At 42.8% G+C, this 24,305-nt stretch overlaps 1 protein-coding gene across 2 annotated transcripts; it reads right to left on the bottom strand.

The window, feature by feature from the left end:
* Nucleotides 1-6,326: 6,326 nt before the first annotated feature.
* On the bottom strand, nucleotides 6,327-14,560 carry ADCYAP1 (adenylate cyclase activating polypeptide 1). 2 transcript variants are annotated; one of them, XM_033934739.1, is made up of 7 exons: nucleotides 14,361-14,558; nucleotides 13,979-14,086; nucleotides 10,988-11,119; nucleotides 10,348-10,443; nucleotides 8,793-8,930; nucleotides 8,230-8,344; nucleotides 6,327-6,864 (listed from the first exon to the last, which is right to left on the bottom strand). In XM_033934739.1, exons 2-7 carry the CDS (start codon nucleotides 14,083-14,085, stop codon nucleotides 6,856-6,858), a joined length of 597 nt encoding a protein of 198 aa, XP_033790630.1. In that variant the 5' UTR covers nucleotide 14,086; nucleotides 14,361-14,558; the 3' UTR covers nucleotides 6,327-6,855. The 2 variants fall into 2 exon arrangements, with proteins under 2 accessions (XP_033790630.1, XP_033790629.1); XM_033934738.1 differs by lacking the exon at nucleotides 6,327-6,864 and adding an exon at nucleotides 6,889-7,029 and having other exon boundaries at nucleotides 14,361-14,560.
* Between the last annotated feature and the right edge of the window lie 9,745 nt (nucleotides 14,561-24,305).

Raw genomic sequence — 24,305 nt, 5'->3', positions numbered from 1 at the left:
CTCACTCAGAGAGAACAGTGGTAATGGTAAATGGAAGCCTCCTCCAAGAGAGGGTTACCATATGGCTCCAGAAAAAGGAGAATGGATTCAGACATCCAGGTTTTGCTTCCATTGAAAGCAATGGAAGTAAGTAGGGCAGATTGAGACATTTTATTTATTCATTCATTTAATTTTTATACCGTTCTCCCAGGGGAGCTCATAACAGTTTACATAAATTTATTCAGGTAGTCAAGCATTTTTTCCCTGTCTGTCCCAGCAGGCTCACACTCTATCTAATATACCTAGGACAATGGGGGACCAAGTGACTGTCCAGGGTCACAAGGAGCAGTGTGGGTTTGACCCCCCCCCCCCCAACCTCAGGGTGCTGAGGCTATAGCTCTAAACCACACGCCACACTCTCAGACATAGTATGGTAGAAGATAGCATGACAAACATTATCTGACAGAGATGGCAAAACATAGTTAACAAAGCATTGTAAAACATAATATGACAAAACATGGTATGGTAAGACATGGCATGGCGAGCATAGTATGGCAAACAGTGTTACAAAGCATGGTTAACATAGTATGACACGATTTGGCCAAAATGGTAAGGCAAGCATGCATGATGCAACATAGCATGGAAGACATGGAGAGGCAAACATTGTGTAGCCAACATGGCATGAGAGATTGTAGCATGGCAGACATAGTATGGCAAAACGCTGGGTTTTACTTCCATTGAAAGCAATGGAAGCAAAAGCTGAATATCTCAATCCGCTCTCCTCTTTTTCGGAGCCATATAGTAACCCTATCCAAGAGAGAGATCATCAGTGCATTAGTTCAAGGGTTGGTCCTGGCGTTCAGCTCTGTGCAAATTTTTTTTCAAGGGATATTGCAGAAGAACTTGGTAGGGGGTACAGCAGCATAGTAAAGGGGGGTGAGGGAAGCAATCCACTCCAGGCGCACTCCTTCCCTTCCCCCCGTCCCTTTTTAACTTCACCGCGAGCAGCCACCAACTTGCTGCCCGCATTGGCTTCAGCGCTTTCACTGATGTCACTTCAGGGTCCCGCGCCCAGGAAGTGATGTCAGAGAAAGTGCCGAAGCCAATGCGGGTAGCAAGTTGGTGGCTGCTTGCGCCCATGTTAAAAAGGTATGGAGAAGGGGCACGCACGCATGGCTGGGGGATGGGAAAGGGGCAGAAGAGGGACACCACCCCCCTGGGCCCTGTTCACCCACGCTAAGCCACTGAGGGGGCAATCTGTCTTTTTAATATGATAGAAAGAAGTGTATCTGCTAAGCATTCCAGATGGAGTAATCTAATTGCTCGGAAACTGATCAAGAGGTTGTCAGTTAAAGTTTAATGCATAGAGGGGATAATTTTATAAACCATTTTCACGCATATGGACTCAAAAAATTAGGTTATGCCTAAAGTACGCTCAGCGCAAGTCAGTGTGTACACATATTCTAAGCCAGTGTTCTTCAACGGCCAGTCCATGGACCGGCGCCGGTCTGCAGAAATTTCCTGCCGGCCGGCACATGCATCAGGCCTGAGACAGTGTTCTTCAGCCGCCGGTACAAAGTCGTAAGCAGAGGCTCCTACACGCGTCCTGCGCCTGAACCGGAAACCTTCTCTCTGATGTCGCAACGTCAGAGGGAAGGCTTCCAGATGTCTGAACCATGACTTACCCAGTGTTCTTCAACTGCCGGTCCACAGAATAATTATTTTATTTCCACCGGTCCATAGGTGTAAAAAGGTTGAAGAACACTGTTCTAAGCAAAACACACATATAGGCACCAAGGGCCCAATTCTATATATGATGCCTAAAAATTAGGCACCAACTACTTCAGTGCTAAGTGCAATTCTTTAAAAGTTAGGTGCACTTTAAAGAATCACGCTTGGTGCCACTTAAGCATGCATAGGCTTTGCTAGGCATCCTAACTTTAGGCTCTCAAAATACATTAACACCCCATTTAATGCAAAATCAAAAAGACAGATCAGGCACCTAAATACTCTTTAAAGACAAAAGAAAAAGCCTCAAATATTGGTGAGGTGAAACCGCCCTCTACCAACCCCACATCATGAAAAAACTTCCGCCGTATGATAATCGTTTCATGGTAACTATCACCATTACTTCAGGGCTTAGAAATCAACGTAGCTAACCGACAAAAAAATAATTGTGCTGTTAAGTATAATGGAACCAACACAGGTTTAGAGGTGAACCAATCGGAGATTTGTTTGCTCTGATTGGTGTTCCGATCAGCTCTAAGGAACGCTCAGGTGCCATATTTTTGTACACTAAAAAAGCAGGGGACATTCTCTACAAACTGTGAATCTAAGTTTTGAGCTCAATTGCTCCTTGAAAATTGTTGTGTTGGTTCCATAGAAACATAGAACATGACATACTTATCGGCACAATATTTTTTATAGGTTAGCTATGTTGATTTCTAAGCCCTGAAGCAGTGGTGATACTTACCATGAAACAATCGTCATACGGCAAAAGTTTTTTTCCAGCCAATGATGTGAGGTTGGTAGAGGGTAGCTTCACCTCACCAATGTCTGAGGCTTTTTCTTTTGCCTTTACAGAGTATTTAGTGCCTGACTTGTCTTTTTGATTTTGCATTAAATGGGGTGTTAATGTGTTTTGAGAATGCATAGTCTTACCCCCATTCCTCTTATTTTGCGCTTTTGTCTGATCCTAACTTTAGGTGCATCCTATTTACACCAGGAGAGAGAAGAAACGCCAAATGGACAGGAGACTTTACCTAAATATCCACTCCTAAGTTAGGCTCCTAAGTCCAAAACAGGCACCTACCTACAAAACACACCCAAGATCTACTCCCTAATCACATTTACTTTGTGGTAGGTGCCTTGGCCTATATGCCTACCTTAACCTGGTAGGTGCCTAGCATCCAATTAAAGCCAATTATTAGGTGTTAAGTGTCATTTATCTTTGCTGATTTAGCCTATTAATCAATTAAGCTAAGTGCCTAGAGTGGCTAGGCATACCAACATAAGTACCAAACTTTAGATAGGCTTTATAGAACCAGGGCCAAAGTGCTTACTAACATCTATACTTACTATGCCTTGAATATAGGTGCTATTGCTGCAGGATTTGTACAAGTATTTCTTAAAGTCACATAGGGGTCTATGTGTCTTTGTAAATTAGCGCCAACAGAAACACCTTCCTGCCTTATGAAGTTAAGCCCTGTTATAAAATCACCCTCACAAAAGCATAGAGCCATGCACAGAAATCCAAGGGAATAGTAAGAGATGGAAGGTGAGGTATAGATATGCACCCATCAAAGTGATCATATTTTATGATCTCAATGTAGAAGACAAAGAAACCATGGAAGTAGCAAGAGGAGTACTATGTCTGTAGGCAGAGATATGTAGAAAAGAAGTATGGTTAATGTTTTTATGCAGGTCACTTGTGAGACCTTATCTAGAGGCCATATATTCAAAAGGATATAGACAGAATAGAGATCTTGTATGGAAAAACTACCCCAAATGGTGCAGTGTCTGGCAGTAAGACCTGTGAAATGAAACGTAAGACTATAAATACCCTAGAGTAGTACAAGAAAGTGAAGGAAATGATAAAAGGCATTCAAGTCCCTCAATCTTAAACATAAAGCAGAAGAAGCAATCATTTTCCTGTGGATAAGATCTGGAACCAAAGGTAAGAATACAAGACTAAAGGAAAGCAAAGGGAAGCATCTGTAGACGGAGAAGTAGCATAAGGAAGAATCTTCTTCATGGAAAGGGAAACGAGTACATGGACTAGTTTACTGAAGATTGCAATGAACTTTAAGACGACAGGAGAGAGGTACAGAGGATCTTCAGATGCAAGTCTATGAGGCTGAAGCATGAGATCACCTAAACTCAGTAGTACTGAATGTGGAGACTAGATTAACCCTCTATTTTTTTATGTGCCATCATTTTTTCTCTTATTATATTTCTACGACTAGAATGGAAAGTAAGAAAATATTTTCAAAAATGCCTGTTTCCATAAATACACTTGAATAAATTCTAGTAGCTAATAAGTGTGTCTTTTCCAAATGCCATTGCCACAGCAAAAATTCTCCGAGTAAAACCCATTTTGAGATTCATTGCCTAAAGGTATATAAAATGTCCAAACACATCAAGAAATCATTGTTCCAACTAAATTGCACACCCAACTAGAACTAAAATATTTTGCATGGTTTTAATATGACTAGCTTAATGATTCTCAATCCAGTCCTCGGGACATACCCAGCCAGTCGGGTTTACAGGATATCCGCAATGGATACCCATGAGTCAGATTTGCAAATCATGAGTGCAGAGCGTGCAAATCAATCTAATGCATATTTATAATGGGCATCCTATAAACCCCAGCTGGCTGGGTATGTTCCAAGAAATTGAGAACCATTCCTGAACCAACCCAAGCACATCTAGACACTACTAGATGGTCTCCATTCTTCAGTTTAGCACCAGCATTTGGGAATTTTCTTTCCCTTTTTTTATGAGCAATGTTAACATGTAAGAATTTTAGAGTCTCAATAAAGATTGCTTTTTTTCATCTGGCCTTCGGAGAACTAAGCTCAGAGCTATAGGAATGATGGTGTTGGCCAGCCCATGCTCAGGACTGTTTGTTCATTCTTAGTACAATTGGGAGTTCTTTCCTATAATTAATAGAATCCTTTTCTTTTATGTCTATTGTCCAGTAAGGCAACTCTCAAGTTCTTATGCTGTTTTTGTAAACCACTTTGACCTGTTTGTCAGAAGAAGAAGGCATAGGAAATTTTAAATAAATGGTAAACATAAAGCTCAGAGTTGGGTTTAGGGTTTGTTTGTTATTTCTTTTTCAGAAACCAGATTCACGTGAACTTATTATTTTAAATTCTTAGCTGTGGTTTAAGATGCTAACAGTCAATTCATTCTGCACAGCAATGGGGTGACAGTTTCTTTTTCTGTCTCTTTAGTCCTTCCTTTTCTGCTAAGAAAATAGGTGATGCCTTGCAGTGGAACATTTCCATGAAAATGTTATCATTAGGATGGTAGTTATTTTTTACCCTCTGCTTGAACAGAAAAGTGTCTGTTGGTGATTAATATTGAATTTAATGCAATTAAACCTCTAGAATGAAAAGAGACCCTCATTTGACAAAGGCTTCCACTGAAGACTTGCACTCACAACTCTCAGAGCTGCTGTCATACACTATGCAGGATTAAACATTTTTAGCTTGAGCTTCCTGGACTCAGAGCAGAAGATGATATGCTGTTCTCCAGAAGATGGTGACTCCAATATGTATAACCGTCTGAAGCACCTTGTAGTTATTATAGAAACTCAACGAAGAAGTGCCAGGCATTTAAAATGATTAAAAGCAGTATCTTTAGGATAGGCTGATGATGAATCTAGAAAATGATTTAGATCTGTGGTGACTTCCGGTGGGAAGTGTTTCACTTACCCTTTTGCACAGTTTTTGATATGCCCTTGAAAACTGAGGGTCTTCTCTAGTATGTATAGCATAACTTCATATTTCATCGGTCCCCCTAGCCTTCCCAATATTACAAACTGTCGGGACTCCTCCAAAACACCTCCACATCCACACCTGTGGTGACACAGCAGTGGTGATCACAAACACAGGCAAACTGGGGGGAGGGGGGTTCCAATCATTATCCAAAGACTTCGATGAAGACTACTACTGAGAGTTTTGCTGGTACAGTTTGTGGATTGCTGATTCAAAAAATAAGCATTTGGCCACATTTTCCTTTCTCTCATATTACTCTTCCTTCTTAGAAGAACACCATGTACTCTTGTTGAAATGCAGGCTGTGCAGGCAAGATTTCCGCCTTTTTTTTTTTTTTTTGTGAATCGAAAACAAAGCTGACCTGTTTTGCAACAACCAAAGGAAATCAAAGTACAAGCAGAAAGTTTTTTGAGTACCAAGTTGAGGTTGAATGGTTGTCTCAAACATTTTGAGCATGTTCTGTTTGAAACAAAACTTCATAGGCATACAAGTAGTTAATGTGTGAGAAAAATCAAATGTGGAATTTTCCAAGAGTTAGACTAGCTAGATTTTGAGTTTTCTACAAGATTACAACAGTTTTCTTACTACTTAGCAAGCTGTTTATCCATGTAAAAATAATTCTTTTCTACTTCCATATCTATTTTAAATCTATGTAAGATATCCACAAGATAGTGTAAGTTGCTAAATAAAATTATGCTAATAGTGTATAATTTATAAATCTACCTTTTTATCCAGGCATGAAAAATACAAATGATTAAAAATGGCTATTTAGAAGATTTAAGATAATATACAGATTGTACTATTATGCTTTAAATGTCTTTTCTCAAACATTAGACAAAGTTGCATTGTTTACAAAAATTTATTCATACAAACTTTACACACTTTTATATAACAGTTGTCAACCTCCTAGTTATAGATATCATGTGTGTACTTGTTTAAATTGTTTTAAATAATCATTTGCACATAAGATAAGCTCTTCAAGATTGACATCTACTCAGATTATTACTGCACCTCCAATCTCCTCCTTTTAGTAAGGCTGTTGGTGTTTGAAAATCATACAAAGGATTACGCATGTGATCACTTTTAAAATGTTTGCAGCTAGCCACTGAAACTCTAAGCTAGAGATCACAAAAATAAGAAGGAAAAAAAAGAGTAGTAATAATAATAATAGTAAATGTAAATAGAACCCTATTTCATTACCACATCTGACACAAATACAAAAAAAACTCTGCCCATTATCAAGGAACAAAGATTTAAGACTATAATGCAAGCTGATGTGTTGCAGCATTGTAGGGCCACTAAATAGCCATCTGTGATTCGTGGCGATTTAAAAGGCGAAGAAAGGCACGAAAGCTGCAAGCTGCTTCCTACGTCACATTGCCTGAGGAGAATGCAAAATTAAAGTAAGATTGATTTCATACACAGGACTCAGGCGTAGATTGAATGCCTATGTGCTACAACTGTTTGCAGGAGGGTCAACTGGCAGTGGCCGTCTCACGTGGGACTGCAAACTCAATCGCTGGATCCTTTGATTTATTACTTCATGCTGATCAGATTGGTACAAGAAAATGAACGATCACTTAAACTATCTCAGCACACTGTCCTTTTTTTTTTTTTTTTTTTTTTTTTACAGAATTGATGACTGAAATTAAGTCCTTTAAAGACTCCACTAGAATATGCTAAGAGAGCTGATGAATCACAAACACAAAACATGTCCTCTTTAGATCTTTTGAAGAAGGGGAGGGGGGAGGGAGCATTCCAATGATCTGTTAAAGGATGCCAAATGCATTGCTTTAACATAAATTAAGCTATTATTCATACATAAAATGATGATGTTAAAAATAATTTTTCACTTAATGGAAGCTAAACATTACGAGGACACTATACATGCTTTTCTGACAAAGTTTGTTTTATGAAATAAAGTTTACTAAGCAATAATGTATAAAAATACATTTTACCTCCAAACTCAATAAACAAAGGAACAAACCTCTAGTTGTTGTGCATAATTATTTAGTGATAGCTAAAACAGGGATTCCTAAACTTTACAATAAGAGCTTGCATTTAACAGAACAAAAGGATGTGAGAGATGTTCACAATTTAAAAAATATATATATTAAAACAGTGCTTAAATAGTGCAGAGTAGGGTGGCAGGTGAAAATAGTCTACGAGAAAACAGTAAAAGAGAGGAGTACCTCCAAAATGAAACACTCAAAAGAGAGATTGGTGGTAGATTCACATGATGAAAAGCATGGACAGCACTGGAGAGTAACACATTGTACTTTGCATCGAGTCCAATATAAGCTGCCCAAGGTTGGTTAGGTAGTGGACATAACTCATGTAATCCAATCTCTAGGGCAGCCCAAAACCATGCATTTAATTGGGGCACTTCCTAGCTGACTCGTGACGCTTCTTGTCCGGCATCTGCGCTTAAAATCCCCAACTAATGTTACCATCTCAGGGTGTTATTTGTTTTTCAGCTAAGTCAGTAACAAGGGGGGTCAATAAAGGTGGACCTAATTTTGCTACGTGGGGGGCAAGGGGGGGGGCTAAGCTAACAGAGATACACAGGTTGGGTGGAGCTGTTGATTCACCCTTGGAGAAGTTATTTTCTATTGTTCAGTGTTTGAGGAGACATAAATACATGTAAAAGTGGAATCAGAGAAAGCAGAAAAATTGAAATCTCTAGCAAGGGGGACAGTGCCCCTTGAGATAGGCTTGTGTTAAAGGAGCCTGTTCTAAGACTCACCGGGGGAAGAATCTGCTTCAGCAATTCTCCCAAATCATTAGCATCAAAATCCCCTTGTAGCAGGGCATCAATGTCTATGTCCAGTAGTAAATGGTCAATATTAATGTCTTCAACCCTGTCGTGGATAAAAATACTATCCTTTTAATTTCAGGTACAAAAATAGGACTAATATTCAAAACAATGATTGTCTTTTTTTCTATTTATTTTATATAAAAACATAAACAGCTCAGGCGAATTGGTTTTCTGCGCGCTTTATATGAATTGTTCTCTATTATTTATATATTTATATATATATATTTATATATATAACTTAATGATTGGTCCACAAAGTAGATCTGTGCGTTCTCTAGTGCTTTTGTACAAAAGAAAAACAATATTATTATCAAAATATTCATTTAATGGCTTTACTTCATACATAAATACATGTTTAGAGATAACACAGGAGCGATGATTATTCAGTCAGTTTGGAAATGACTCTTTTTGTGTGTACACAGGGGTGGCTGGTTACTCATCGCTACAAATACGCTACTCGGCGTCCTTTATTTTTAACTCTTTGTTTATACCTTTTCCCCAGGACGGCTGCCAAGTATTTCTTGACAGCCATTTGTTTTCGGTAGCGACTGTAGCTGTCCGTGAAAATGCCATCAGAGTGTCTTTTGGAGAGCGGATCCGAGTCCTCCTCCAAGCTGCCGATGACCCCTCTGCAAAGGAAAAAAAAGCGTGTCAGAGTTCAACTTTTGCTCCGGCACAGCGCCCCCTGCAGTTCCTAAGGCAGCATGGCGCGGCCTGAGAACTTCGACAGCGCACCTATACAGGTCGTGTTGCTGCACAACAGGCCTTTCCCTACCCAGAGAGAGACGGGAAGATTCCTATTCCCAAACTTAAAATACAGCCCTCGAGGCTCTAGTCGCCCTCTTAAAGAGCTATTGCCATTTATTTTCCTTTGAGCCCATGAAAACTGTGGCTTTGGTAAAATGGAAATGTAGTTTTTAGAACACAAATTTCGCCAACTAGCAGTTCTTTTTGGAACATCAAAATAATCATTGCACTTTCTCTCTCTGTTAACCTACACACTGCCCGGCACGTCAAACTTCCCTGCCCTACTGGGAGAAAATTTATGTGACTATTAATGTCCATGCAAGCAAATTCATCAAGGGAACCCAATTTATTAAGAGAGAAACTGGAACAAGCATTTGATAAATCTGGCCCTTCAGCTTGCAAAAGCTTCAAGATCCTCCTTCTGCGTCTCCTGACAAGATTGTCACACAGCATGATGACCTTTTTATTTTACACATGCTGAGTTTTTCAGAAGCGCACTAACTAACATTGACGCTTTTTTTTTTTCTCTATTTTTTATATGTAAACATAATTAGACCTTGTTTTTTTTATTATTGTTGTTTAGGAACATATATCAATCATATCATCGTGTAGATCACATAAATTAACGGGTTCTTTTCTTTTAAAAACGTCTACACATGCTGTGAAGTTGAAACCTGATAATATAATAATAAATCGACAGTCTGAAGACAATATATTCATGCTATGAATTATTCATTATGAAAATGTAATCCGTTTCCCATGGGTTTTATTAAAATTTTATCTCTTCCTGAAATCTTTACAATACAGTGCTTGCATTGGTTAGGATGTGTGATATACTAGATAAGAAGATTGGAGGGGGGGGAGTATCTTAATTCTGAAAAAGATAGAGGTGGGAAAGATTAAAATTAAAATAGATATAAATGTCGGTTCTAAGAGGGATTTCTGGCAGGTTAAAACATGCATCCTTGGACTGCATCCTTCAACTTAGAAAATGTGTCCAATGTAATAATCAAGTTAAGAAATTTAAGGTTTGTTTTTCCTGATTTCCATCCCACCTCTTGTGGTGGAACAAATGAATGCAGAAATGATCAAAGGAACTTCCTACGAAACAGTTGGTCCTTTTTAGCAGATCACCTGTGGGTATAGGAGTGGAGGAGGGGACTGCGTGCCTATATTTATCACACTCCCTGTGGCAAAATAAATCAGCGTTTGGCAATCCTGAAGTAAGCTCTTTTTTTTTTTTTTGTCATGCAGAAGCAACATCTTTATTTCGTTTGTGTCTGAAGACTGAAATCTTACCCTACTCGCTTGGCCATCAGAGAATGCAGAAAGTTTCTGGCAGCTAATTGATCCAGGATTTTCCTATAGACTCTGTTTAACAGCTCACCAGCATGTCTAACGTTAGCAAAAAAAAAAAATAAATAAATAAAAAGGGGGTTAGAAGAACAAAAATAAACACCCTCCTTGACAAACAAAAGTATTTGTATGAAACTCGCTTTCTCTCTCTCTGTTGCAGTGACAGGAGACTCTAACTGAGCTTCTAAGAGGTGATTTAATAGTCGTCTACCCGGTGGCTGGAGATCTGAGGCTCGAGGTGGGAGATTTTTTTTTTAATTTTCAGACTCATTAATGGCAGCTCTTTGCACCTTTCTCCCATCCCCCGGCTTCCTCCTCTCATTAGAAAAGGACTTGAGTTCTTTCCACTCAACCCACCCCTCACCCTCCAAACACCTCATTTAAATTGACTTGTCCAAGTCTCCTGACGTGCGCTTAAGTAGACAGACAGCTTCTGGCTACATTCCCTCCACTGGTAAACTCTTTTAAGCCTTCACCCTGGTAGAATCCACCCATGTGACTGATATCCTCGAGGGTGAGGAATTGGTATTCATCAGATTTCTTTTAACAGTAGTTCAAATGAAAACAAGAACCACAGAATCACCTCTTATTTGGTGCGTAATATAAGTTGTTGAATAGATTGTCTAAAACCGATGCAGCGCTTCCAACAAGATCGTTTCTGATGGAGAATTGTGGAAGAGTCTTTCCGTCTTCATCGTACACTTCATCTTCAAGACTAACAACGACAAATAAACGGGGTGGGGAGAGAATGGAAAATAAGGGGTTAGAAATGTATAATTGCTTTTTCGATGTTTACTGGTGTGTCTGCTGTCCATTTCCTTGCAGAGGCTCATTTCTTTTTAATGTCTACTTCTTTGCTTCTCTTCTCTCCCCCCCTTTTTTTTCTGAAGGCTGAGATGCAAGCATTGATGGGAAGAGCCCCCCTGAGATTCCATCAATCTGTAGGTGGGCGTGAGAGAAATAACAAGAGGAACCCATCTGCAGGCTGGCCTGGGACCGAGCCAAAATTAACAGCAAAGCCTGGCAAGAGGGGGAAGAAAGCCAGTTTACCAGCATTTGTAAAAGAGGCTTGCAGGGCTTCACGTTTGCTATAATAATAAGCGGTTTACACAATAGGTACTTGGCATACAATATAATAATAACATCATACATAATAAAATTCTAAATAACTAATACAAGCATTAAAACTATAATAGCAGGCACATAGAAAAGCTTTTTCCACTGAAACCACCATCACTCCAGGCAGTCTCGCTGCTGAAAACTACCTGTACTACTTTAAAGAAAGGGAGGGGGGGGGAAACCAGGTTTTGTTGTTGTTCAGTTTTCTGCCTTAGCCCTTTGTTTGGGGCTGGGTTGAGCTCCTACCTGTTTTGAGATTTAGGTCACCCGTAAGCTATTTTTGTCGATTAGCTCTGGCTGCGCTATTAATAATAAATGCTTCTTAAGTGTTTCTTCCTTGCTATTTTGAGTCCTCCAATAAGCCAACTCAGGCACTGGAAATCAGTTACCGCCTATAAGGATGCATGGACTGGTCTGCTGCTAAGGTCCCCCCTCCCCCATCAGATTCTCTTTAAGTGTTACCCTAATTCTGACTTTGCTTAGACTCAGGAATAAAAAGGCAAATATTTTTTTAACCATCCATAGTACGATTTTTATTTTTTCGTTTATCTTTCTTGCCTTTTTATTAACCTATCATTTCTTCATCCTAGTGCAACATATACAATAATAATAAGGGGGGGGGGTAATAAGATTTGATATATGGCCTTTCTGTAATGCCATCAAAGCGGTTTTCATTTATTATATGCAGGTATTTTGACTGAACCTAGTGGAATCACAATCTGTATTTTTATACCTGGGGCAATGGAGGGTTAAGTGGCTTGCCCAGAGTCACAAGGATTTTCATCCACACCAGTCAAAAGAGATCTCCCCACCCCCACCCCCTGAGGTAATATTGTCCTGAACCCAACAATAGAAAACAAGTGGTAATGCCTCGAAATAGGAAAAATGCATGCATCTGTGAGAAATCAAAGTGAGGTAGTAACCCAGATGCTTGTTTTTATTTGGTGGGGAGTTGTTTTTTTTTTTAATATTTAGAAAAGAGGTGATGAACTTAACTCCACCTTGGGAACCTCGGATCTAGAACTAGTCTGGATGCATTGTGGCATCTCTTCCATGACGAGGCCTTTTCTTTTGTTTTATAGGTTCGGATTTGGTGCGGAATCCTCCCATTCTCCTCCTCCAAGTCATTCGCTAAATGACGCCATGTCTAACATCCCCGCAGCTTACTCGCTCTTAATTCTAACAATTTGTTCAGGAAAGCGAATCAAGAGAACCTGGCAATCTCCTCCACAAGAAAGGACAAATGGCTATTTGCAACCAGTCTTCCATTGGCAAATAGGCTATAGAGTTCTTAAGCAAACCCTATCCTTAAACAATTTTTTTAAAAAAACTTGAAGCAGTGCTCTGTTATTCCATATAGTTCAATCATTTATCACAGTGCATCTAAGATATTACAGTAACCATAAAGCAACAGCGATCCAGTCTACTTGCCTGAATAATGTACACAGACAATAATCATTACAACGAAAATATGCTTCTATGTTGTACACTGGATGCATACGGATAATCGGAGAAATCAAGGTGGTGGCTATCTATGAATCCCTGGCATTATATTTCACATTAATGGAATAAATCTCGTTTTAAAATTACAAAATTGTTTAACTTTGAGAAACGTGGTATGATTTCCAATTAATATCCCGACAATATAACTAACTGTCTTTATCAGCAACATAAAGCCTTGTTCACACTGTGGGGGACATCGTGATGGAAGTAAAACCACAATCAGTCCATAAAGAAATATTGTTCTTGGTGTATGCTCTAAGCATTTCCAAATATCTTTTCATCTGGCTGCACGTACTTATCCCTCAGGTTGTCCATGGTGTCATTAAAAACAGGGGACTTTTAACAAGTTTTGCTTGTTTTCTGTGTGCCTCTTTGTGTCTTTCTTGCTTTGTGTTTCTAATCATTGAACGTTATATGTCATTGGTTCCTTGAAGGTATTTAGTATGATCTTTCAATATAGAAGTTTGTGTGTGTGTGTTCACACCAGACACACACACAGCCATCGTGCACCTATTCTCATGGTCTAATGTGGAATTGTTCCATTACTATAAAGAGTAACAGGTTTAAAAAAAAAAAAAAAAATCCTGAGATGGAAAAGAAGGGCAGCAAAATATTTAGATTTAAAAGCTAGCTGGAAATTCAATAAAAGTATCGAAAGCTGATCAAGTAGGAGGTGGTGCTGAAAAGTTCTCAGCCAAACCAAGAAGAGAATGACTTGGATATGGCTCAATCAATGATCTGAAACAATGTTAAAAAAAAACCAAAAAAACAACCAACAACACAGAATTTCGTTTCTGCAGATTGGCACTTAACGAAATAAGCTAAACACTCTTTTCAGCTAGAGTGGCAAAATAAGAATTTAGGCAGTTGGTTGGTTGGGCTGCGAACTTTTCAGCACCCCCTCCTAGGTGCATGGGGGAGTGAGGGATCGGGGAAGCTTTTGTAAACCTACCTAAAGGCTGGGTATTTGAGGGCGGCAGGTGAGCAGGAAACACTGGAAGGCATTATCATCCCGTACACCACCAGGAAGGCGAGGAGCGCTCTGCTGCACATTGCCATTCTGCGGGCGAGAAAAGGGACACACACAAAAGCCGTCAGACTTTGCCTCTCCGATCTGCAATGCACCTAAAAGAAGCTGTTAAACTTTCCAAAAGACAAATCGGACCTCCACCATGCGGCGAAAATTAAACCAAGGGCTTCAGCGATTGTGTCCACTCCCTTTTACTAGGACGACCCCCCCCCCTCCCCAACAAATCGCTTCTCTCTTTAACTGCACCCATTCCGACCGCAAACCTTCCCGCTATCTTTTTTTTTGTTTGTTTGTTTTTCCTTACCATGAAACTTTAAACCCCGTCTGGCAAATTCACGGCAGGGCAAACTCCGTTCCAAGTTCCCGCTGGATTCTTAGAAACTGTGTGGCATCGCCTTTCCAGAGGGGCGAGTCGAGGGAGGGTAGAAGCTCTGGTTCTTGATGGTGGAGGAGGAGGAGGGAGGCTGGGGAGGAGGCTCCACTCCAAAAGTTTGCAGGAAACCAGTGTAGAGTGGCTGGCGAGCGGAGAGGTATAGTAAGAAAAAAAAAAGGGAGAAAGGGAGTGAGAAAAGAGAAGAAAAGAAAGAAAGAAAAACCAGGAAAGAGCAACCCAAGGAGGGAGAGTCCCGAGCAGCCTGTGATGTGGCTGGAGCTGCTGTGCAGACAGTGAGATCAGATCTTCCGTCTTCTGAGGCGACTCGCTCACTGTTTTTCCTTCTTCTGTTACTTTTGAGTTGACCAGTCCTCTGCGCTTGTAGATAGATAGATATATATATATGTATATATGCAATTAGAAAAAAAAATATTTGCAAACACTTCTTTATTAAGAGCTGGCTTTATAAAAACGTGTCTGCATATTACCTTTAACTGCGATCTATTGTTTCGTTGTACTGTTCTGCTCGGATTTTTATTCATGAATCAAACTGCATCCCCCCTTTTTTTTTCAGAGTGGAAGGCACGTAATGGTCGGGTATCAGAAAAGACGTCATCACCTCAATTCCTCCAGGAGCACAATAACAATTCGCATCATTCTTCACGGATGATCCGATCATAGTCATAAGTTTTCTTATAAACACACTGACTGCACATACATTTTTTTTTTTCCCGACAATGGTTTCATTATTTCGCCGTCTGACAAACGCCTCTCTTCTATGCTGTTGCTTTTGATACCGAGGAGGTGATACAGGGAACTTTTGGGTTCCTGAAACCAAAGTTCATGCTAACAATATTTAGACTTTCAGGGGCATACGTGCAGAAAATAGGTTAAGCTCTTTCAAAAGAAACAAAATATTAAAGCTAGGTAGTTCTCTAAATGAGCACGTGTATGTGCAAAAAGAGCAATACCAATGGAAAATAATTTTAAACACGGCAGCTTTTAAATACCCAGGAGTTTTCAGTGATTTTCTAATTAGGGTTGTTGCAAGTGTCAGATTCTAGCTGGTGGTTGGATAGAGCAGGAAAGTGAGCGCACGCCCCTGTGGAGCTGTCCAAAATCCGTGGTCCTGAACACGGCACAGGACCCCGAGGACGTGCTTGTTTTTAAAGCATCCCCAAACTGATTAGATATTTAAGGAACCACCTAGAAACATAGCTCTTCAAAGGGTTATTTGTGGATCTAGCAGAATCGTTGGCAAGCAAATTATCTCGTTCCAAATTACTTTATTTATATATATATATATATATATATATATATATACAAAAAATCAGAGATATAGGTATTTCCTTCTTTTTCATTGATTTCCTTCTACCTGTTTACCAAGGAAAGTATTTACAGCGAATTAATTAGCATTTATTAAACACAAGTCACTCCGACAAAAAAAAAGCCAGGATATGCATAATTGATGCAGTTTTGCCCTCGATTTTCACAGCCTGCACCATGTGCTAAGCTGTGCATGCAGAATTCCAAATACCGGTATTTTGATCCAGTGTCCTCCAAAGTCCAGACAGACTGGAAAACGCACATGATGTTTATTAGACGTTTATGTGATGGACTTTTGCTTATGGAATCCCTCTATTGAGAACTCTCAATCGACTAGTATTATTTTTATAAAAAATGACTTGGAAGCATGAAAGCAATGGGGGAAGACCCCCAGGGTTCCTTTCAAGAGTTTGCATTGTTCTGCTTCAATAAAAGAGAATACAGTCACTTCCCACAATTAGCTAAGAGGCACAGCAACGCTGATTGGCAAAATATGTTTATTTTAATCATTCCGATTATAAACTTGATAGTTAACAAAACTATTTTGAAGGCCCTAGTAGCCTTTGTTATCAACTTTGTGCCTGATTCCTAAACGCAGTTAAAAATAACAGAGAACTGCAGTTAAATAAAACAAAGAACTGTTTTCTGTATGATTTACGCATACATGTGCTATCTGGTTATTGAACTACTATATGCATTGGTCATGTTTAATGGAGCAATTTACAAAAAAACAGCATTTATAACGAAAGCAGTGTACTGTATTACAAAACCATCCATTCATGAGGTGGCCAATTCAAATTACAATGGTATAGTACTTAAAACTCTCTTTCCACTAATGGAAAGAACCGCTAGTAACATCACCAAGTCTAAGTTGTTCAGATTTTTATGTTATCTCTTTACGTTCCTGACAACAGAAGTGTGTAGCTGTATGTGGAAGGTTTCCAAGGCTGCGCTTCAAAAGTACTCAACGCAAGTCGAGGGCGCCACCATGTGGACATAGTGTTGCCCATATGCTTAGTTGCAGAGCAAATTTTCTTCCCTTTCTGAGGTCTGTCTTTATGCTTGAGAGTATTTATAGCTTGTCATTACCAGAAATAAGATTTGTAAATTAATTATTAACTAGAACATCGTTTATTGTAATAGGACCAGCATAAAAATAATTATAATAAAAAAAGGAACCATCTATTTGTTCTCATTCCCGACGTTCTTTGTACGTTATCACCCAGTACTGCAGATTCCTTTTTGGTGTTGATGATTAATAATGAGACAAAGGCAAAAACATCACTTTCTGCTAATTATATGTCTTTAAAAGACATGCTGAGCACTGCTTGTTCCAGGAAACTTTAATACAAGTTATGAATTCATTGTATTCTCTTATTTGCCGGTCGAGTTGTTCAATATGATTGTACAGTAAGGGGGTTTGTCCAGTTGGAAGTTCTATCAAAGTTCAGATGAACTCTGAAACGTTTTATCCCATATTTACTTTTTTCGTTCTTTGCCCTCCCCCTTCCCCTTTTTACTCAGTGCTAGGGGTAAAAGTCCTCATGGGGAAACTCTCCCCCCCCCCCCCAATGTTGCTTATCTTAGGTGCTTAATGAGAGAAAAGGTTATTTATGTGTCTCTTCTCCAAGGCAACCACATGAAAACAGGTTATAACATTCTCAAATGGTAAAGGCATAGAAAGGACATTATTACTAGAAATCTTAGTCTACAAATCCAAGTAAAAGAACCATTTTTGTACCCATTACACACAAATATTTTTTTTTAACTACAACTCCTGCCTATAAACATATCGGAACAGAGGGAATGGAATTACTTAATTAGGGCTGGGCTGTAATGTAAAGCGGGGCTTTACATTACACTTCGCACTAAAATGTCCATGCCAGCAATTTGCAAAGCAGGTGCCTATTACTTAAAGGAGAGCCCGAGAGTCTCGTCTCGATGGGCGGCTGTAACGCGGGGATGGAGGGCCCGCGTAGCCTCCCATGGAGATGAGCACTCCGCGCGAGTGGGAGGGTGTAGGAGAGCAGGAGGCAGCTTAGCAATAGGCGGGTTTTTTCCCGCCGCGGGGCTGCCTCCTGATAGGCGAGGTGAGCGGCTAACGGCTGGGCGGAGACTATAAAGCTGGGACCTCGGACGTCTTCCTGGGTCCTCCAAGGCAGCTTTTCCGGTGATCAGCGATCAATGGCTGGATCGGACGGCGTGGCAGAGCAGGCGGAGATCTCCTTACTTGCCGGAGACTCCCTCAGCGAGGATGAGCAGGTGGGAGTCGGGCGCAGTGAGGAGATGGGGAGACCAACACGCCGTTCTAAAACGGCAGCTCTCTCGGTCCTAGTGGTGACGGGGATGGGCCTGGGAGATGTGGGAGGCAGGGCTTCGCGAGTAGGTGTGGGGCCTGCAGTGCCAATTCCGGTGCTGCGTGGGAGGGGGAGAACAGCTGCTCGGCAGCCATGTGGACCTGCAGACCGCGGTTCGGGGAGATCTGCGGGGAGACCTTCCAGTCTGCCGGTTTTGGCTGGCAGATTGCACAGAGAGCACAGCCCTTCTGTGTCTGCCCTGGGAGCTTGTGCTGCAGGTGAGAGGGAGGTGGCTGGTGTAGAGGGAGGCAGTGGGGCTGTTGGGGTAGGAGGAGGCTATGACAGGCCCGTGGGTCCACCCAGTGCAGGGCCCTCCTGGGGTTTGAATCCCTGGGGGCCTGTGTGGGGGATACCCCCATGGATGTATGGTGGCCCCTCTGCAGGCTCGTCGTTTCCATGGGGCTCGGTGCAGGGAGCGGGTTGGCACCCCGGCAGGGCCAGGCGTGGGCTGATGGAGCCAGGGAGTATGAGGGCCTTGGGGTACACGGGAGTGGGGGAGTATCGGTTGCTGCTCCTGTGTCTGGTTTTTCTCTGCAGGTCCCGATCACTGGAGTAGATGTTCCTCCTTCTCAGAGGCTGGAGTGTGGGAGAGTGGCGCCTGGAGAGTCTCCTGGAGTGATGGCGCAGCGTGGACCTGGAGAGGCTGTTGCTGGTGATGCTCGGGAGCCACCGGCGGAGCGTGCGGTTGCTGCAGACGGTCCGTGGATCATCTGGCTGGAGTTCAGGACCCATCGATTCAGGGTAATACGGCACCTGTGGCTGCTGCTGGGGGTAAGAGTCGGGGTAGGCGCGGGCGTGTGTCCTCGTCGTCGTCATCTTCTTCGTCATCGTCTTTTTCTACTACTAGTTCTTCTGCATCATCACATTCACGCCCGGTGGGGGCGGGGACGGAAGGTGGAGACGCGGGGCCATCAGGGTCTCAGGCGAGAGGTGCTCCGGCGTTAGTGGCTTTGTCAGAGCTCTGGGAGAAGGTCCCTAAACCACCAGATTAGGAAGCGCGCTTGCGTAGATATCTTCCGCTTGATGGAAGGCAGGTCACGGTGTAAGAGTAAGAAGAAAGATAGGAAGGAGTGCGGGTTGTCCAAGGCGGTGCCGGTGTCGCAGAATGTGGTTAATTGGATTAGATCCTTCTTGCGTTTGGCTAGTGTTTGGGGACGGGCGCGGCCGCAGGACTACGGTCTTTTACTGTCATATGCCGACTTGGTGTTGGATGCCTACCAACGTTTTGTAGGATGGTCGTGGCTCAATTACGATGAGGCCTTCCGTGATAAGATGGAGGAGAACAGATTCATGTCCTGGGGCACGCAGGATGTTAACTTGTGGTTGACCCATATGGCTTGGCGGCCTGGTCCCGCTGCTCAGGGTCCCGGTCGGTCCCCTGTGGGAGGGGGTAGTGGACGGTCCTTTCGGCCCACAGTTGGGGGGTTTGCAGGTGGGGGTACGGGAGTGTGTTGGCGCTTCAACCAGGCGACTTGCGCCTTCACCGATTGTAGATTCCGGCATGCCTGTTCAATCTGTGGTCAATCGCATTCCGCCCTCAAATGCCCCAAAAAAGGGGGTGGAGCTCCATCTGGACCCAGTAAGGCATAGGATGGAGGGCATGCTGCCCACGCCAGTGCGTGTGGCAGCTCTTCGCCCTTGGTTACAGCGCTATGGGGATCGCGCGGCTGCTGTACTGCTTGAACGGGGGTTTAGGGAGGGTTTTCCTATTCCTTTTCAGGGCGAATTGCGAGAATGTAGGGTGCAAAATGCATCTTCTGTGTGCCACTTAAAGGAGGTCGTACAGGCGAAATTGGATGGGGAAATCGCATTGGGACGGATTGCAGGGCCGTTTCGGGTTCGCCCCTTTACTTCTATGATTATCTCACCCTTAGCCGTGATTCCCAAGAAGGAGCAAGGGAAGTTTCGGCTAATTCACAACTTGTCTCGCCCGGTTGGGGCTGTGGTTAATGAGGGCATCCCAGCGGATCTTTGCTCGGTGCGGTACGCTTCTTTTGATAGTGAAGTGAGACTGGTGTTACGAGCAGGTAGGGGGGCATTGTTGGCGAAGGTGGACATAGAGGCGGCTTTTCACCTTCTGCCGGTACATCCTGATTCGTACCCTTTGTTGGACTTCCGCTTTGAAGGGTGTTACTATTTTGATCGGTGTTTGCCTATGGGTTGCTCCATTTCGTGTGCCTATTATGAGCGTTTCAGTTCATTTCTCCATTGGGTTACGGTTTTGCGGTCCCGCTTGGACTTGGTGGTACATTATTTAGACGATTTTCTTTTCATGAGCTTGCTGGCCTCTGATGATTGTGTTCATCTGAAACATGTTTTTGAGCACATGGCAGTGAAGTTCGGTGTTCCCCTGGCAGTGGACAAATCAGAGGGGCCGGTGCAAGTACTTACATTCTTGGGCATTGAAATTGATATGGTGGAAATGGTTACTCGGCTTCCCGTGGGAAAAATCGGTCAGATGCTAGATTTGATTCAGCAAGTTCTCCGATTGCGGACGGTGACCCTGAAGATTGTGCAGTCTCTGTTGGGGTCCCTCAATTTTGCTTGTCGGGTGCTTCCCATGGGTAGAGCTTTTATGCGACGATTGGCGGTCGCTACTATGGGCATACGTGATAAACGGCAATTTGTTAGGCTGTCTGCAGGCGTGCGTGCTGATTTAGGTATGTGGGATACCTTTTTGCGTGGGTTCAACGGCACTCTTCGGATTCAGGCCCTTGAGGTGGCTAATTTTGACTTTGAGTTGTTTTCTGACGCTGAGGGAGGTCTTGGATTTGGACTTTATTGTCAGGGAGAGTGGTGTGCGGCGCGTTGGCCAGAGATCTGGAGTGTTCGGGGTGTTACGCGTAACATTATGCTTTTGGAATTGTTTCCATTGGTGGTTGCTTGCGAACTTTGGCCTGCGCAGTTACGAGACAGGCGGATCGTGTTTTGGTGTGATAACCAGGGTATGGTGGAGGTGGTGAACAAGCAGAATTGGTGTTGTGTTGCTTGCAGTTAAATCTCTATATTCATGCGCGTCATGTCCCAGGAATGCAGAACTTGATAGCTGATGCATTGTCTTGCTTTCGTTTTCCACAGTTTCGGCGTCTTGCTCCGGAAGCTCGACTAGATGCCCGAATGCCCGAATGTTTATGGGACCTAGTTAAGATGAAATCTGGGAGATGCTCCATATGTTAGTAGCTGCGTCGACATGGACTCATTACTATGCCGGCTTCCGATTGGTGGCCACTTTTCTGGAGTCGAAGGGCTGGCTCCCGGGTTCAGTTTCTGAGCCATTGTTGGTAGAATATGTGTTACATGCTTTCCGATCAGGAGATTCTCGGGGTTCTGTTTCGGGGCGCCTTGCGGGCTTTGCCTTTTTCTGTAGAGTCTTTGGTTGGGCCTGCCCTTCGTTGGGGTTCTTAGTGCGGCACATGCTGGCCACCATGAGATGCTTGGTGCCGTGTCCACCAGATAGCTGCTTGCCCATCACTCATGACTTGTTGGTACGCCTACTGGAAGTGCTGCCGGCGATAACTCGCTCCCCCTTTGAAGGGCGGCTTTTTCAGGCAGCTTTCTCTGTGGCGTTTTTCGGAGCGCTACGGGTAGGAGAGTTGCTGGGGTGTCCTGCTGCTGGAGGCACAGGGCGGGGGTTGCTGCGTTGGCATGTTTGTTTTTCTGGTAACACCTTGCGGGTTTTTCTGGCGCGCTCCAAGACTGATCAAACTGGTAGAGGCCATTCTCTGGTCCTTCATCATATCCCGGGTAGTTTGTCCTGTCCGGTTACTTTGATGCGTAACTTCCTTGCGGTGCGTGTTCAGGGGGGGGGGCTCCCTTATTTCTACTTGAGGATGGCTCTTCTCTCACGCGTTATCAGTTTTTGGCAGTTCTACGCTTGGCTCTTGGTAGCTGTGGGGAACAGCCTAATCGTTATGGGACTCACTCGTTCCATATTGGAGCTGCGACCAGTGCCCATGCTGCGGGATTGTCCGCTGAGGGCATTCGACGCTTAGGGCGTTGGTCCTCTGGGGCTTACAGGGGATATATAAGGCCTGTAGGGGGTCTTGGGTGGCCTGCGAGGGACTAAGTTCTTTGGGGGGAGGGGTGTGGAGCCACTCTTTGGGGTCAGTGTAAGGGCAGGGGCACTTTCTTTCACTAACAGCTAACTGGTATTGTCGGGACTGGGTTCAGTGTGTCCTTTGTTTTTGCAGACTCTGTATCCCGGACCTGTTCTGTTTGGATTGTGGGCCACTCATTTATACATCGGGCCGGGGAGCGGGCGCTTATCCGCCCAGGTGGCCTGCATTTGGGCTTGGAGAACTTGGGAGTACGTGTTTCATGGTGGGGGCAGTGGGGTATGCGCTGGCATCAGCTCCTTCCCCTGATGGCTCGCCAGCGTACTAACCCCCGTCGGCCGGATTTCCTGTTGGTTCATCTGGGCGGCAACGATGTGGACGACTTGACGGTCAAGCAGCTCATAGACCGTATCAAAGATGACCTTCGATGTGTGCTGGACTGGTTTCCCCATTTGCGGTTGGTATGGTCGGATATCATACCATGCCCGCATAGATTGGAGTCGCGTAGATGGACTCGAGGGTTGGTTAAAATTAATAGACAGGTGGCCAAATGGGTGGTTGGTATGGGTGGGTTGCAGATACAGCATTCTTGGGTGGATGTGACTTATAGGGGTTTGTTTGCAAGGGATCAGGTTCATTTGTCGGTGGTGGGGTGGGACTTGCTGCTGGATGATTTTGCCATCTGTTGCGAGTCTCACCTTGCTGCCGCGGGCGTGTAGTCACAGCTCGTGTTTATGGGTGGAGGCCTGCATTATACAGGCCTTGTGGCGGTTATCCCGAGCTACGGTATGGTGGAGCTCATCAGGAGATGAGCAGGGGGGCCGGCAGGGAGCCGTGCCCGGGTTCTGGTACTCTGGTTAAAGGGGCATGTTGGGACATGCCACCCCCCAGACCCTTGCTGGCATGGCAGGGTCGGGGGCTGAATATTATTGGTAATGGTTTAAGGTGTAGCTTGGGAAACTGTTTTTGTTATGTAAGTGTTAAATTAATTGTTTGTTAATAAACAGAGCTGCGGCTATTTATCCATAAGCGAGTGTGGTTTGATTATTGGAGGGGAGTTTATGTGTGGGTGGGATGGGGGAGAGAGAGCAGGCCAATACATATCCCGCTGTTAATGTAACATACAGTAGTTGCTGTTATTTAAATACAATGGAGTACTGCATTTCAAGATGGTCATGGACTGCAGTTATAAAAGGATAGAGATCCCGCTGAAGTAGTGATTACCACCATCAATTTCTTTAACAAAAATGAAGTCTACACAAATGTCCAGTTAAACAGTTTTTGGGGCAAATTTCAAACTTTGATTAAAAAATAATAATAATTTTTGTTTTATAAAAGCTGTAAGATAAACTTACCAGCAGCCAGTGAATGTATTCAGCTGTGAAGTACTTAAATAAGCTTTTAAAATTGTGTTATACATACTCATATGTACATTAGCAGATCTGATTTTCTAGAATTCATGGGGCATAAAAGGCCATAAGTTTAGCTAAGGGTCCCTTTCACAAAGCTGCAGTGGGAACTGAATAGGCTGCGTTGCATTTGCTGCACAGGAATCACTACCGCAGCTTTGTAAAAGGGGCCCAAAGCTGTTATGTGATGTTTCTGCTTCTTCTTTTTTTTATACATTCACATGAAATGATGCATCAAGTATCCAAAACCTTGAATAGCAAAAGGAAATCATTAAAAAGAAAACAAAGATTTATACACTCACTCCACAGCAGGAAAATTATCCATTATATTCAGGTCTGCAATTATAGAGAGGGGCAAGATATACCAAGAAAATAAAGGGAGTCAACAGAATGAAAAAAGTGACTAGGAAAGTAAAAGGGGGATATCGCCTATCTAATCATACAAAAGGTATAAATAACAAAATATCATATTAAGCTGAAATTACATTGTTGTATCTACTGAGAAAAGTCCAAGCTGAAAGTTATAAAATGGGAATAGAACTGAATGAAGATCACGAGCACGGAAAATGATGAAAATGTTGAACTTGAAGGTGATAGAATAGAAATTGTAAAGAGATTTAATCTCTTCGGTTCCTTCATAAACGAGGAAGCAACTAGTAGTTAAGAAATATGTCATAGAATGGCATATGGTCGCTCTATAATGAAGGCTCTTGATAAAGTATTCAAAGG

Source organism: Geotrypetes seraphini, chromosome 2 (genome assembly GCF_902459505.1).
Source record: "Geotrypetes seraphini chromosome 2, aGeoSer1.1, whole genome shotgun sequence".
NCBI classification, from domain to species: domain Eukaryota; kingdom Metazoa; phylum Chordata; class Amphibia; order Gymnophiona; family Dermophiidae; genus Geotrypetes; species Geotrypetes seraphini.
This window is presented reverse-complemented; position numbering and strand designations above follow the sequence as displayed.

Bases quoted from the DNA above. Each gene is read 5' to 3' on its own strand.
- ADCYAP1 (XM_033934738.1), bottom strand. From the start codon at position 14,085: ATGGCAATGTGCAGCAGAGCGCTCCTCGCCTTCCTGGTGGTGTACGGG. The intron at 10,444-10,987 runs GTGATTCTGTGG...TGCTAACGTTAG, and splicing joins TATTACGCACCAAATAAGAG to ACATGCTGGTGAGCTGTTAA. The intron at 8,931-10,347 runs GTAAGATTTCAG...TTTCCTTTGCAG, and splicing joins CTGATGGCCAAGCGAGTAGG to AGGGGTCATCGGCAGCTTGG.